The following is a 16,151-nucleotide window of genomic DNA, read 5'->3' as shown; positions in this document are numbered from 1 at the left end:
AAACTTCAGTTCTCGGGTTACCACTCTTCAATTTCAAGTCAGAACTTTCAAGATTCAAGTCAACACTCTCAGATTTCAACTCTTGTTTAGGAGAGCTGCCCTCAATTTTCAAAACACCACTACCAGACCCAAAATCTTTCAAAGATTCTCCCGTTTTTGACACATTTTTCGTCAAAGATTTCTGCTGTTTTGAGGCTTCTCCTACACTTTTTGACGTCGAGGAACACGATGATTTCAATGATGCCTTCTCTATTGAAGACAACCGATGTAGATTATCAACATTTTTAGTCGAGGAAATTTCTTTCAGAGTTTTAGAAGACTCTTGATCCGAACCTGGTGAGTCACTCACAACATTTCCAAAGTTTACAGCAGAATCAATATCAGTTTTGATCCTAGATTTAATCTGAGATTCAAATGATTCTCCAGTGGAAACTAAGTTTTCAGAGAATTTAAACTGAGTTTTAGTGACAGTTTCTTCATAACTAACAACAGATGCAACTGAATCAACCTCTAACCCTAGTTTCGATAATCCTAGATCAACCTTTTGACTTTGTTTAGATTGATAGGACTCTGGATTAGATAAACTAAGATCAAGTTTTGGAAATTCATCAGACTTCAAACTAGACAAGGTCGAATCGTCTGGTTTGAGTAGACTAGATAAACTTGGATCAACCGTTGAGAGTTTTAAACTTGGATCAACCTTTGTAAGATTTAAACTTGGATCAACCTTTGTAAGTTTTAAACTTGGATCAACCTTTGTAAGATTTAAACTTGGATCAACCTTTGTAAGTTTCAAACATGGATCAACCTTTGTAAGTTTCAAACTTGGATCAACCTTTGTAAGTTTCAAACTTGGATCACCCTTTGTAAGTTTTAAACTTGGGTCAACTTTTGAAAGATTTAAACTTGGATCAACCTTTGTAAGATTCAAACTTGGATCACCCTTTGTAAGTTTTAAACTTTGGTCAACTTTTGAAAGATTCAAACTTGGATCAACTTTTGTAAGATTTGAACTTGAATCAATTTCCTCCCCAACTTTAGATCCTACCTTCAGCTCAACAGATTTCAAATCCTTATTTTTAGATTCTTCCTTAGATTCTACAGGTGATTTCAAACCAACAACTTTAGACTCTTTGGTATCTTCTAATAAACTCACACTGTCTAAGCCTCTTTTGCTTTCAACAATTTTGGAAACTTTCTCTGGATCAACTGATACTACTTCTAATTTTTCCCTCTCAGTAGCTTCTAAATCAACAACATCTAAACCTTTTTTCGTGCTGCTTACTTCTAAATCATAATCTTTAGAGATTTTGTTTTGATCAACTTGTAATACATCAACAGTTTCTAAAACTTTCTTCTTACCGGTCTCCTCTATATCAACAACTTTTGAAACTTTCTCTATATCAACAACTTTCTCCATATCAACGACTTTCGAACCATCTTTCTCAATTTTTCCTACTGATTCTTTACTCTTCAATCCTTCCATCTTATTGGTCGATTCAAACCCAACGATCTTTGATGCTTCTTTCTCATTGGTCGTCACTAAATCAACACCCTTCAATCCTTCCTTCTCATTGGTTGCCACTAAATCACTCCTTCCAAATCCTCTCTCCTGATTGGTTGTCTTTTCACCACCATCATTAGTTCCTCTCCTCTCATTGGATACCTCTAACCCAACCTTATCAGCTCCTTTCTTCTCATTGGTCACCTCTAAACCACTCCTTTCAAGTCCTCTCTCGTGATTGGTCGCCTTTTCACCACTATCCTCAGCTCCTCTCCTCTCATTGGTCACCTCTAACCCAACCTTACCAGCTCCTCTCTTCTCATTGGTCACCTCTGCCACGCCCACCCCAAACCCGGCTCTCTGATTGGATGCAGCCGTCAAAGACGAAGACGAACCACCAGTTTTCTTCAGAGCTTCTTGCAGTACACTGATCTTACTAGAAGACATCTCTATCATTTGTTTAGCCTTTTCGGCGCTTGGAGATTGGCTGGAAGATCTTAATCCAGTCTTGAAGGAAGGCCTTGATCCACTCTTGTAGGAAGGCAACGAGTTGGAGTGAGAGAGCAACACCATTGGAGAGGAAGAGGCAGCGGAAGAGGTCGAGTGTAGACGTGGACGCAGTACTAGTGGTGGTGATGTCGTAGTGGGTTGCTGTAAAAAAAGAGAGAAAACTGATTAGATAATAAAGAAAAATTGTGTAAAATGAGAAGAAATTGTGAAGAAGTCGTGGAAAACCGTTTAGAATGATGAAAAAGTGATGTAGAAGTGCCTTTTCTTTGAAACGAGAGAGAATTGGTTGAAAATGGAGGAAAAAAATAGTGGGTTGCTGTAGAAATTAGTTAGAAAATAAAAGAAAAATGTTGTGAAATGAGAAGAAATTGTGAAGAAGTCGTGGAAAACCGTTTAGAATGATGAAAAAGTGATGTAGAAGTTTCTTTTCTTTGAAACGAGAGAGAATTGGTTGAAAATAAAGGAAAATAGATGTAAATAATGAAAATAATAATGGGTTGCTGTAGAAATTGGTTAGAAAATGAAAGAAAAATGTTGTGAAATGAAAAGAAATTGTTAAGAAGTCGAGGAAAACCGTTTAGAATAATGAAAAAGTGATGTAGAAGTGCCTTTTTTAGGAACGAGAGAGAATTGGTTGAAAATGGAGGAAAAATAGTTGAAAATAATGAAACTAGTAGTGGGCTGCTGTAGAAACTGGTTGGAAAATATCAATATCAGCTGATAGTAGTTTTAATTTTTCTGCTCAAAATTTTCAAGTTTATTTCAATATTATTGAAACTTTCGGATTGTTTAGTGTTATTTCCGGTTCTTATCAACCCTTCGAAATCCAAAATTCATCAGTCATATCTCGAATACGTATTCTCTGAGTGTTAATCTTTGGTGAAAACAGAAATTTTAAACTTAACCTCACTTTGGACTATTTATGTGCCAAAATCAAGGAATTGAAGAAGTTTTGGGCAATCGCCTGTTTCTCTTTCCAAATATCGTGTTTGTGACTGTTGTAATAAATAAATAAATAAATGAATAAATGAATAAAATGTTGTGAAATAAGAAGAAATTGTGAAGAAGTCGAGGAAAACCCGTTTAAAAAAATTGAAAAGTGATGTGGTAGTGCTTTTCCTGTGGAACAAGAGAGACGTTGGTTGGAAATGGAGGGAGACTAGTTCATAATAATGAAAATAGTAGAGTAAAACAGAAGGAACATTGTTAGAAAATTAATAGAAATGCTGCGAACAAGAATAATTGAGAAGATGTTAAGGAAAATAGTTTAAATAATGAAAAAGTTATTTGGAGGTGATGTTTTTGTAAAACGAGATTATAGAAAAGAGAACATGTTTTGAGATAATATAATAATATCGAGTGACCTGGCTGCCAAGGTCTGGTGTCAGAATTTTCAGGTCGCAACTGATCAATTTCAGAATAGTATCAAAAAAGCTGGTCATCCTGGATAGGTATATTAGATTCAAGTCATATCATTATCTCTGATGTATCTCTAATTTGGTAGAGAGTTAGTGGGGAGGATATTTTTAATATCAATTCTTTCCGAAGAATGGACATTGATATGTCCAAAGCTCCGCCAATTTATGTAGATGCATAACAATATGATTATTATCTATAGTTATTATATTACAAATTGCTTTTTCATATCATATACAGTTCAATAATTATTTTCTTAGTCTATATTATGTAAATTCATCTATAATTTTGCTGTATTGTAAGCTATTGTATATAAGTGTATAAGACAGTATATATTGTAATCTACATAAATAAAGTACACAATCAATCAATCAATCAATCAATCAATGTAATATCAATTGTAGATTTTTTTTAATAATTATTATTCATTCTATTTATTTGTCAAGAAATATACATATTTCCATAATTTATTGATAAATTTCCACAATTGGAACTAAATATTCTTGCAGATCCTTATATTTCTTCACAGCTTACAAACGATTTGGACACAGTTCGGAGCTATAAAACTATGGAGTTATCTGCTTTGTTGAATGATAGACAAGGATAGCAACACCAATGCTGCTCAAATACAGCCATTATAACGTGGACCTCACTATAGCAATACTCACATTGTAAGCAGTAGTATCTAGGCTTGTGCTGAGCAGACAAACGATAAAAGAAGATAAAGGATAGCACTATCTGCTTTGTTGAATGATAGACAAGGATAGCAACACCAATGCTGCTCAAATACAGCCATTATAACGTGGACCTCACTATAGCAATACTCACATTGTAAGCAGTAGTATCTAGGCTTGTGCTGAGCAGACAAACGATATAAGAAGATAAAGGATAGCACTATCTGCTTTGTTGAATGATAGACAAGGATAGCAACACCAATGCTGCTCAAATACAGCCATTATAACGTGGACCTCACTATAGCAATACTCACATTGTAAGCAGTAGTATCTAGGCTTGTGCTGAGCAGACAAACGATATAAGAAGAAAAGGATAGCACTATCTGCTTTGTGAATGATAGACAAGGATAGCAACACCAATGCTGCTCAAATACAGCCATTATAACGTGGACCTCACTATAGCAATACTCACATTGTAAGCAGTAGTATCTAGGCTTGTGCTGAGCAGACAAACGATATAAGAAGATAAAGGATAGCACTATCTGCTTTGTTGAATGATAGACAAGGATAGCAACACCAATGCTGCTCAAATACAGCCATTATAACGTGGACCTCACTATAGCAATACTCACATTGTAAGCAGTGGTATCTAGGCTTGTGCTGAGCAGACAAACGATATAAGAAGATAAAGGATAGCACTATCTGCTTTGTTGAATGATAGACAAGGATAGCAACACCAATGTTGCTCAAATACAGCCATTATAACGTGGACCTCACTATAGCAATACTCACATTGTAGGCAGTGGTATCTAGGCTTGTGCTGAGCAGACAAACGATATAAGAAGATAAAGGATAGAGCTATCTGCTTTGTTGAATGATAGACAAGGATAGCAACACCAATGTTGCTCAAATACAGCCATTATAACGTGGACCTCACTATAGCAATACTCACATTGTAAGCAGTAGTATCTAGGCTTGTGCTGAGCAGACAAACGATATAAGAAGATAAAGGATAGCACTATCTGCTTTGTTGAATGATAGACAAGGATAGCAACACCAATGCTGCTCAAATACAGCCATTATAACGTGGACCTCACTATAGCAATACTCACATTGTAAGCAGTGGTATCTAGACTTGTGCTGAGCAGACAAACGATATAAGAAGATAAAGGATAGCACTATCTGCTTTGTTGAATGATAGACAAGGATAGCAACACCAATGTTAATCAAACACGTCATTATAACGTGGACCTCACTATAGACTTGTGCTGAGCAGACAAACGATATAAGAAGATAAAGGATAGAGCTATCTGCTTTGTTGAATGATAGACAAGGATAGCAACATCAATGTTGCTCAAATACTGCCATTATAACGAGGACCTCACTATAGACTTGTGCTGAGCAGACAAACGATATAAGAAGGAAAAGGATAGAGCTATCTGCTTTGTTGAATGATAGACAAGGATAGCAACATCAATGTTGCTCAAATACTGCCATTATAACGAGGACCTCACTATAGACTTGTGCTGAGCAGACAAACGATATAAGAAGATAAAGGATAGAGCTATCTGCTTTGTTGAATGATAGACAAGGATAGCAACACCAATGTTGCTCAAATACTGCCATTATAACGAGGACCTCACTATAGACTTGTGCTGAGCAGACAAACGATATAAGAAGGAAAAGGATAGAGCTATCTGCTTTGTTGAATGATAGACAAGGATAGCAACATCAATGTTGCTCAAATACTGCCATTATAACGAGGACCTCACTATAGACTTGTGCTGAGCAGACAAACGATATAAGAAGGAAAAGGATAGAGCTATCTGCTTTGTTGAATGATAGACAAGGATAGCAACATCAATGTTGCTCAAATACTGTCATTATAACGAGGACCTCACTATAGACTTGTGCTGAGCAGACAAACGATATAAGAAGATAAAGGATAGAGCTATCTGCTTTGACGAATGATAGATAAAGAGAGAAACACCGATGTTGCTCAAATACAGCCATTATAACGTGTAATACTCACATTGTAGGCAGTGGTATCTAGGCTTGTGCTGAGCAGACAAGCCACTCCATCGTTGGCATCAAACGAATTGGGCGCCGAAAAGTCACTCAGATTCAACATCGATTGACTCAGACTATCAGCGCGAGACGAACCATCACTCCTGGCGTCGTGTTCTGGAATTACCTGCATCAGAACCCATAAATTATTATCTTAATAAATATTGAGTAAATTATTTCATTTGAAACAAATGTATATAAATACATTCACAAAGTAATATGTAAGCAATATATGGACGGCGGGAGAAGTCTCCACCAAAATATGTAAGCACGATGTGCCTACACCAAAATATGTAAGGGGAAAAGAACTATGAATACAAGAAATGAACAGAATAACTAGAACTTTAATGAGTCTTAACATATTTACATTTGAACAAAACAGGATTAATTTGATTATAAAACAATATTTATATGAATTAATGGGGAAACACTCGCTTGCTGCTAATGAGGATTCAATGTTTGTGGTTATGAACAATTTAAGAACAATGATTCAGTAGTCACCTACCTTTTTGAAATAGCTTCCCACTTTGGCATCCACTGGTATTTCGCGGCGTTAATTATTAATTAAAAATCAAAATAGCTGATCTAATGAAATGGGTTCAGATCCCGTCCTATGCAATAATACAATTCTCTTTAAACTGCCCGAACTGCGACAGGAAAACTGTATTATAAAACAGGAGCAAAATCTATCCCCTTCACCAGAACAGCCGGACTTTACTCACAGTCCTATCGAACGAGCTCACACACCGACCAAAAGAAAAATTTTGGGTATTAAATATAACTCAGTCAATGCCAAACATGAAAGCCATTTCAAGTACATATTTTTATCTGTCGCACAAGCGGCACGTTTGTTATTAAAAACAAAAGAGAAGCTACATTAATTTTGACAACAAATGAAATAAACAATCTTTCTGTCGATGACAAAAATTGTTCAAAGACAAAAACACTGTTCATTAAACTTTTCTGAATTAAAACTCTAAAATCCTGATCAATATGAGATAAATATATGATTCATATATATGTCCCATATGACCAGGTGATAAATATAATAAGGAAAAGATAGCATTAGGAGATATTCAATGGTATGGGATTTCATGTTCCAAATTTCAAGCCCGTTCTTGTTAACCCAAGAACCATGGTTAGTCCTTTCGTTCATTCAAAATAATAATATATCTCGAGGTTAATACCAAAAAAATAGCATAAGAAGATATCCCATGATATGGAATGTTCATTTTCCAAATTACAATCTTAAAGCCTCAAGTCGAGAAGATACTTGAGACTTGACGAGCAGGAGGAAATAAGAAGTGCGAGGGAGTTATGGAGACTGAGATGGTTGCAGGGAGAGGTCAGGAACAAAGGCCTTGTGGATGACCATAATGACATTGTCCCTGGCACCCAGCTGAGACGTAGAGTGTGGTGTGGCCTTAACCGGTTCAGGACGCAGGTGGGAAGGTGTGCTGAGCTGATGACAGCATGGGGATACACCTCTGATCCTCTGTGCCAATGTGGACAAATTCAATCAATGAATCACCTGATATCTTAGTGTTCACAACACTCCTATCATGGAGGGCTGACAACCCTCCATGATGCTGGAGAAGAGGCATGTCAGTGGCTCCACAACTTACTAGATTATATTAGTATTTAACATATTAAGTGTAAAATTATGTTTTTTCTAACTTTGGCCTATATATATATGCATATGCATATATATATATATATATATTACAATCTGAGTTTTTGTTGTCAAGCCGATCACTGTCGACTACTGTCTTTTATTACTGTTTAGTTGGGAGTGTAAGATTGTAAGAACGGCACAGTATGAGAGACTACCAGCTTCACTAAAAACAACTACTATAGTGAGTCTTAACATATTTACATTTGAACAAAACAGGATTAATTTGATTATAAAACAATATTTATATGAATTAATGGGGAAACACTCGCTTGCTGCTAATGAGGATTCAATGTTTGTGGTTATGAACAATTTAAGAACAATGATTCAGTAGTCACCTACCTTTTTGAAATAGCTTCCCACTTTGGCATCCACTGGTATTTCGCGGCGTTAATTATTAATTAAAAATCAAAATAGCTGATCTAATGAAATGGGTTCAGATCCCGTCCTATGCAATAATACAATTCTCTTTAAACTGCCCGAACTGCGACAGGAAAACTGTATTATAAAACAGGAGCAAAATCTATCCCCTTCACCAGAACAGCCGGACTTTACTCACAGTCCTATCGAACGAGCTCACACACCGACCAAAAGAAAAATTTTGGGTATTAAATATAACTCAGTCAATGCCAAACATGAAAGCCATTTCAAGTACATATTTTTATCTGTCGCACAAGCGGCACGTTTGTTATTAAAAACAAAAGAGAAGCTACATTAATTTTGACAACAAATGAAATAAACAATCTTTCTGTCGATGACAAAAATTGTTCAAAGACAAAAACACTGTTCATTAAACTTTTCTGAATTAAAACTCTAAAATCCTGATCAATATGAGATAAATATATGATTCATATATATGTCCCATATGACCAGGTGATAAATATAATAAGGAAAAGATAGCATTAGGAGATATTCAATGGTATGGGATTTCATGTTCCAAATTTCAAGCCCGTTCTTGTTAACCCAAGAACCATGGTTAGTCCTTTCGTTCATTCAAAATAATAATATATCTCGAGGTTAATACCAAAAAAATAGCATAAGAAGATATCCCATGATATGGAATGTTCATTTTCCAAATTACAATCTTAAAGCCTCAAGTCGAGAAGATACTTGAGACTTGACGAGCAGGAGGAAATAAGAAGTGCGAGGGAGTTATGGAGACTGAGATGGTTGCAGGGAGAGGTCAGGAACAAAGGCCTTGTGGATGACCATAATGACATTGTCCCTGGCACCCAGCTGAGACGTAGAGTGTGGTGTGGCCTTAACCGGTTCAGGACGCAGGTGGGAAGGTGTGCTGAGCTGATGACAGCATGGGGATACACCTCTGATCCTCTGTGCCAATGTGGACAAATTCAATCAATGAATCACCTGATATCTTAGTGTTCACAACACTCCTATCATGGAGGGCTGACAACCCTCCATGATGCTGGAGAAGAGGCATGTCAGTGGCTCCACAACTTACTAGATTATATTAGTATTTAACATATTAAGTGTAAAATTATGTTTTTTCTAACTTTGGCCTATATATATATGCATATGCATATATATATATATATATATTACAATCTGAGTTTTTGTTGTCAAGCCGATCACTGTCGACTACTGTCTTTTATTACTGTTTAGTGTTGGGAGTGTAAGAGTGTAAAAACGGCACAGTATGAGAGACTACCAGCTTCACTAAAAACAACTACTATAGAGAGGTCCAAGTTATAATGACAGTGTTTGATTGGCAACAGTATTGCTATCCTTGTCTATCATTCAACAAAGCGGATAGCGCTATCTCTTTCTCGCTTTGCTCTGTTGCCAGATCATCTATTAACAATGTGTTGTGTGTAGGTTGGCAATAGTCAACCATCTGTTTAGGCGCCAAGTGCCATGATGGCTGTTGCTTAGAGGTTAGGTCTTCATGTCATGTTATTGTCGTTTGTCGTTTTATATTGTCAATTCAATAAAGAACATATCAGCTGTTGTAGCTATGGTGAAAGTGATATTTTCGAGCTCAAAATTTAAGTGATTTTATTCTATATTTTGTGAATATTTGAAGTTTGGTTTTTGTTTTAACGGAAGTTTCATTATCAATTTATCTAAATTTGAAATTCTTTGTTTTATTCTGATTCATAGTTTCAGATTGAAGATTTGGTGTTGAAATTGAAGTGAACATAACCTCTACATAATATTTGGACGATTTGTGACAAAATCAGGAAATTGAAGAAGTTTTGGGCAATAGCCTGTTTTTTCTTTTCCGACTATTGTATTGTTCGCTCTATCTAATAAATAAATAAATAAATAAATAAATAAGTCTAATTATCAACACAGTCTAATTATCTATCCACCTAGAACACAATGTAGAATTAATAATAAATTGACAAAATATTTCATCTTAATTGTAAAAATTCATCATGAAAATATAACATTTTGCTTAATAAAATATAATTGATTATTTTAAATGAGAATGAACAGTTAATATTACATCAATAAACCTGTATAAGCTATGCCTTCTATAGACGGTAGCTGATACAGGTTTATTGATGTAATATTAACTGTTCATTCTCTTTTAAAATAATTAATTATATTTTATTAAGCTTGAAATTAGATTTTCAACAATTTCATAATGAATTTTCATAACTAAGATGAAATATTTTGTAAATTAATTATGAATTCCACATTGTTAAAAGACGATCTGGCAACAGAGCAAAGCGAGAAAGAGATAACGCTATCCGCTTTGATGAATGATAGACAAGGATAACAATACCATTGCTAATCACACACTGCCATTTCGAGAGTATATTTAACAATCAGTTTTAATATCGGGGCACCGAGCTTCGCTCGTTATTTTTATTTATTGATAAACAGAACACAATTCTTTAAAATGATCGTGTTTATATTTCACAGCTGGCTACAATATGTCATCTTATGAATTTCGGGGGTGCGATATTATGATTTTTCACATACTCACTCGCTCACTCACTTTTTTACTATCCACAGCCAAGGATGAATATTATCCTTTTAATGTTGTTCAGCGAGTTTAACCAAGGATGAGACCTAGTGCAATCGAATTTTTATATCGTAAACCTACTATGTTCCAAATTTCGTGAAAATCGTTAGAGCCGTTATCGAGATCCGTTGAACATGAATAACCAGATACAAATATAGAAATACAGAAATTGCTCGCTTAATATAATAGGATATATGCAAAATTTAAATGATTGACAAGTTCATACACCCCTTTGAGGGGAGGTTAGTGGCTGCTAAATTATCTATCTATCTATAACGTGGACCTCACTATAACAATAAAATTACTGTAATTATTTAAAACAATAATTGTAATTGAATTACCTCCAACAGTGGATTACTCCTCTGCTCGTCATTGAATGCAGATTTGGCTCCGGCTTTCAATCCCCCCACCACCCGATAACCGCTACTGCTGTTGGCATCACAGCTGTCTCCCCCTCCTCCTCCATCAGCTGCTGATTGGGCCGACGCCAGCTGATTCTGCATCAGCTGATCACCGCCTCCGCCGCCAGCTGACGTCAGCTGATTGTCCTGGTACTCGTCTAGGCCACCGTTATCACCGTTAGTTGATAGCAAGGTGATGGCGTCTTCATATAGCTAACACGACAGAGACAGGAAACAGTTAAATAAATAGACAGATGGAGAAATAAGAGCAGAGAAACAGATAAATCTATAATAAAATGAAAGGAAAGAATTGGCTCAGGTGGGCCGTCCACTGGAACCGATTTCGTCCGAACTAGCATCGGCCGAAAACGACCGACCGATCCCCCAACAAAGAAAGGAATAGATGCTCAGCCATTGCAACAGGTTCATACGGCCGTCTCCGGCCAATCAATTTATCGATCCGAAATTGAATGGAATTTTCCGGCTCTAATCGGCCGAACTAACTAGTCGAGCTGAGACAACAAAGTGTTTCTAACCTAAAATTATTTCACAGTCTTGTTTGTTTTTGTTTTTTGAAGTTGTTCTGTTTTATAAAGTTGTAACTATGGACAATGAAAGTTTGTTTCAAGAGCATGTTCAACTGTGGGATATGCGAGACAAAAGATATCATCGTCATGATGTTCAAAGGAATCTGTGGACAAAGATTGCTGAACAAATAGGATCTGAAGGTATAGTATATTTCGCACCTAGAGCAGAAAATGAGATTTTTCCGGCTTGAAAAAAGATTGAGAGCCGGAAAAACATTTTTGCCCAGGGTGCGAACGCTATTTTTCGCCACACACAAAAATAAACAATATATATATATATATATATATATATATATATGAGAATAGTTGTTTACTAAGCACTTCCGAAAGCAGAAGTGGAAGGTGATAGCTCTCGCAAATCTGAGGTTATCTGAATATCAGGAAATTGTCCAAGTATTTTTATTTTTTATTCTGATTTGTCTAAATAACCTGAAAGATGATGTTCAATTATGAGTTTATACTTTTTTATTCTTTCAAATGACAATAAGATGATATTATTATAAATTAATAATTATTGAATAATGTACACAAATAATGAAAAGTTTTTTGATCAGCTGTTTTTTGATCACCTTTCTTAGTTCCATGTTAGCGGCTGGAAAGGGTACTCTTTTCGGCCTAGGCCGGAAAGAAACCTGTTCTGACGTCAGACAAGAGTCGTCTGCAAACAATGTCTTTCAGATCTACGTTGGGACTGGAAAACAGCTGCTTTCTGTGCAGTGTGGCGAAAAGATTATTGTAATGAATAACTAATTTAGTGGATATTTGTTTATTCAATTTTCAAAATCTCAATATAATCATTGTTTATGAAAAATGTTGGTGGCTATGATAGTAGTTAATTCAATAATTGGCAACTAGACTGACGTAAACGGTTCCAATGGACGACCATATTCGGCAGAATTAACGGCCGGCATATTCGTCCGATCCAACGGCCAAACGGATCGGTTGAATACGGTTCCAGTGGACGGTTATCCCAACGCGGCCATGAGCGCCGTCCCAGGGAAGGGTTATTCGGGGAGAATGGAAATCAGGCGCCCCACTCTGCGCGGACGCAAATAGCCAGCTTTGCCGGATTTCAGCTAAGCTAGCCGACCTTAACCTAGCGCCGCAGTGCAGGATGGTTTCTTACAACTTGGCGTTGTTGTCATTCGAGATGGGTGTCTGACTTGGAGGTATTTCGGCCGCATTGCAGGATGACTGTTAACGGTTGCCGGAAGATCAACAGCTGGGTTTTTTTCGTTATTTTTCGTGATAGAGAAATTCTGATTGCAGATTCGTTCTCAGCGACCCCAAGTTTAGCCTGAAGGCTCAGAATGTCAACAATGTTTTTAAATAACTAAAAATCATCAAGAAAAGTCATTAATATGGTAGTAAACCACGTTTCTGGAAACTTTTTACAGTTGACTGAAGTTATTATTGATTATAGGTAACACAAAAAACAAAATAATCGTGAGAAAGAAAACGGCTGATGAGCGCGAATAAGACCGCCACTCCATTGTTCTATTGTCTCGGCTGCTTGGCTGAGCAGCCAGGCTGAGCCTGGCTGGAGGGATCAAATAACCGACTGGATTGATCTTTCGTCTGTCCGCTAGGCGGAACTACGCCGACCATTGCTGGGTGGAAGATGTTACTGCGGTCGCTCGCATTCCCACCAACGCTGCTATTATTTGCTGTCTCAGCGCCTAGTCAGAGTCAGACAAGCATCCAGCCTGCACTGCGGAGCTAGGTTTAGGTCTTGCTCTAGATGTGAGGGGAAAGAATATACTAGTAGAAAAGGGAGGAATTAGCAGAATAGCGTCGTCGTCAAGCGCGGGGTTCTCCCATACAGGATTGACGCCAGCGCGCTATTACACTGTAGAGGTTTGGAGGTCACGTAGGCCCCTGAAGGAGTTCCCAAAGCTCAGGTGTTTACAGAAGCGAGGGATGAAGTCGAGTTTACGAGGTCGCAAGGCTTCCCAGCTTCGGGAAGGAAAGAGTCGGTCTATGACCTAGGACTGTCTTACGCGGGGCGGCGGAAGACAGATAGGAAGGTAGGGGTTTCGGCTTAGCTGTTGTGTGTGGTAAAAATGAAGGGAGGATATTACAAAGTAGTACCATAGAGAAACGATAGCATAAGTAGATATCCCATGGTATAGGGCGTTTATGTCGCAACTTTTACTGTTATCCCAAGCCGATAGTTCACATAGTTCTTTCCTGTGTGACGCTGGTAGTCTCTCAAATTGTGCCGTTCATACACTCTTACGATCCCAACAAAACAGTAAAAATTGACAATAATCGACAGTAATCGGCTTGAGATAACAGTAAAAGTTGCGACATAAATTCCCTATACCATGGGATATCTACTTACGCTATTGTTTCTCTATGGTAGTACATCGGGCAATTAAGAGAGGAAATAAGGGTGGTAAAGGGCAGAGAATGGTGATAGAAAGAGTGTACTTACTTGCTTTAATAGCCGCGGCAACCGTTGGTACTGCGCGTGCCCACCGCGCGGCTATACAGAGTGCGTCTCGCACGCACGTGCACGTGGTATCATAATAATAATAATAATAATTATTATTAATTAGTTGTGTTCAGCCGCTAGCTTAATTTCGTCTTTTTAATTTCTTAATTTTCGTTTTTTGGTGTGGCCTGAACTACCACCGCAGGAGCGAGCTCGCTACCTCTAGCAGACGTTGGTGTGGCCAGTGCTTAATCTTAGACTATTGGCGAGAAATCGTTCAGGCATTCTTTGATAAGAGAGCGTCTAAAGACCCTAAACGCCGTCTCAATAAAAAATAGGCATTTTGTGATTTGACAACATAATAAAGGAAAGAATTACATAATAATGTGAAATATTTCTTCTATGTTTAGTTTTGAAGCATCTAAATTTGAAAATACACTCTGTGAATATAATTAAGGACTGAAAATGTTGTGAAGTGAACAACTACAAGACTTAACATATTTCGGACTATGTGTAACCTTATCTGAATTTGGGAGAGGAATAGCACAAGGTTACCTTATTTTTCCTCTCCCTACAATTTTGATAATGTATTTATTGTATAAATGAATGAATAAAAATTCGTTCATACACGTAGGCCTACAGGATAGGAAATTCACGAATGACGCATCTTCACGTCTCAACTACTCAACTGATTAACTTGAAATTTGGCACATAGATTCTTATCACCGAGGATGTTTTATAGGTCTATTTCAAATTCTTTGAGATTTCAGTACGTCAAGTTTTCAGTTTCTCAAGTTTTAAATTAAACCCTTGCGGAGCACGGGTTACCTGCTAGTCTATAATCTAATAAAGAATCGTCTCAAACATGTACCGGATAGGAAATTCACGAATGACGCATCTTCACGTCTCAACTACTCGACTGATTAACTTGAAACTTTATATAAAGAGTCTGAGTTTACCAAGGATGGACATAGACTTATTTTATTGCTATTTGTCAATTAATTCTAATTAAATAATTGAAAAAAGGAATATATCTTACCTCAGTGAACGGTATATCAAGGAACAATTCCTGTAGAAATCGCCTGGCTTGAATTCGGTGCATGCTATTGGCTATAATTGAACAGACATCAGAATACACGCAGATATCTTTGGAACAGATCGTTGTACAACTGTTTTAACCTGAAACAATAAATAAATTATTACAAATGAAACCCACATAAAAACTAGTAGTTCTGTGAACAGTAGAACTCACGCTCAGTAAGTTACATTTACCTGTTGTTATGTTTTCTCAAAAATTAATAAATAATAATTTATCAATTTAGAATGTCTAGAAAAAATCCTAAATAAACATAGAGCTTTCTGTCCTATCGTACCGTGACGTGTCGTCCCGGAATGTGAGTGTGAGCGCTGTTATCAGGTCCGGCTGCCGTCGATACGCCAATCCAATCAACCCATCAGAGAACATTCTGTGTTGTCGTGTTGGAGGAAAATCGGTGTGTTGAAATTAACAAACTACCAGAAACTACCATAATGCTGATTTCCTACAAACTTAATTTCTCACTTTTCATGATTTTAGAAATCAATTTCTTTTCAATAATATTTGTTGCAATTTTAATCATCGGATTAAAAAAGAAAAATGTAAAAAAAATGTTTTCTATCAATAACTCTAAACTCCAAACTAGAATCATGGCCTCAGCTTATGGAAAGACAAAGTTAGTAGACAACTGTCTACTAACGTTGATGGAAAGATACATTTTCAAGATGTTCGATGTTTTTGAACGGGTAGTAGTCCACTAGGTAGCAGTTATAGTCCACTAGACAGCTGATTTATAATGAATAATTCTGTTAACTATAATTATTATAGTTAGTGAAATAACCGACTTACATA

The 16,151-nt window shown here is 36.8% G+C and overlaps 1 protein-coding gene across 1 annotated transcript in view; it reads right to left on the bottom strand.

Moving 5' to 3' along the window:
- LOC111059285 (filamin-C) overlaps nucleotides 1–15,436 on the bottom strand; it is a 102,558-nt gene extending 87,122 nt beyond the window's left edge. The window contains 4 exon segments of the mRNA XM_039440354.1: nucleotides 5–2,155; nucleotides 6,137–6,298; nucleotides 11,180–11,452; nucleotides 15,303–15,436. Of these exon segments, the coding sequence (XP_039296288.1) occupies nucleotides 5–2,155; nucleotides 6,137–6,298; nucleotides 11,180–11,452; nucleotides 15,303–15,365 (2,649 nt within the window). The 5' untranslated portion in view covers nucleotides 15,366–15,436.
- Between the last annotated feature and the right edge of the window lie 715 nt (nucleotides 15,437–16,151).

The sequence above is a fragment of the Nilaparvata lugens genome, chromosome 13 (genome assembly GCF_014356525.2).
Source record: "Nilaparvata lugens isolate BPH chromosome 13, ASM1435652v1, whole genome shotgun sequence".
NCBI classification, from domain to species: domain Eukaryota; kingdom Metazoa; phylum Arthropoda; class Insecta; order Hemiptera; family Delphacidae; genus Nilaparvata; species Nilaparvata lugens.
Note: the sequence above shows the minus strand (reverse complement) of the source record. Positions and strands in the feature narration are given on the sequence as shown.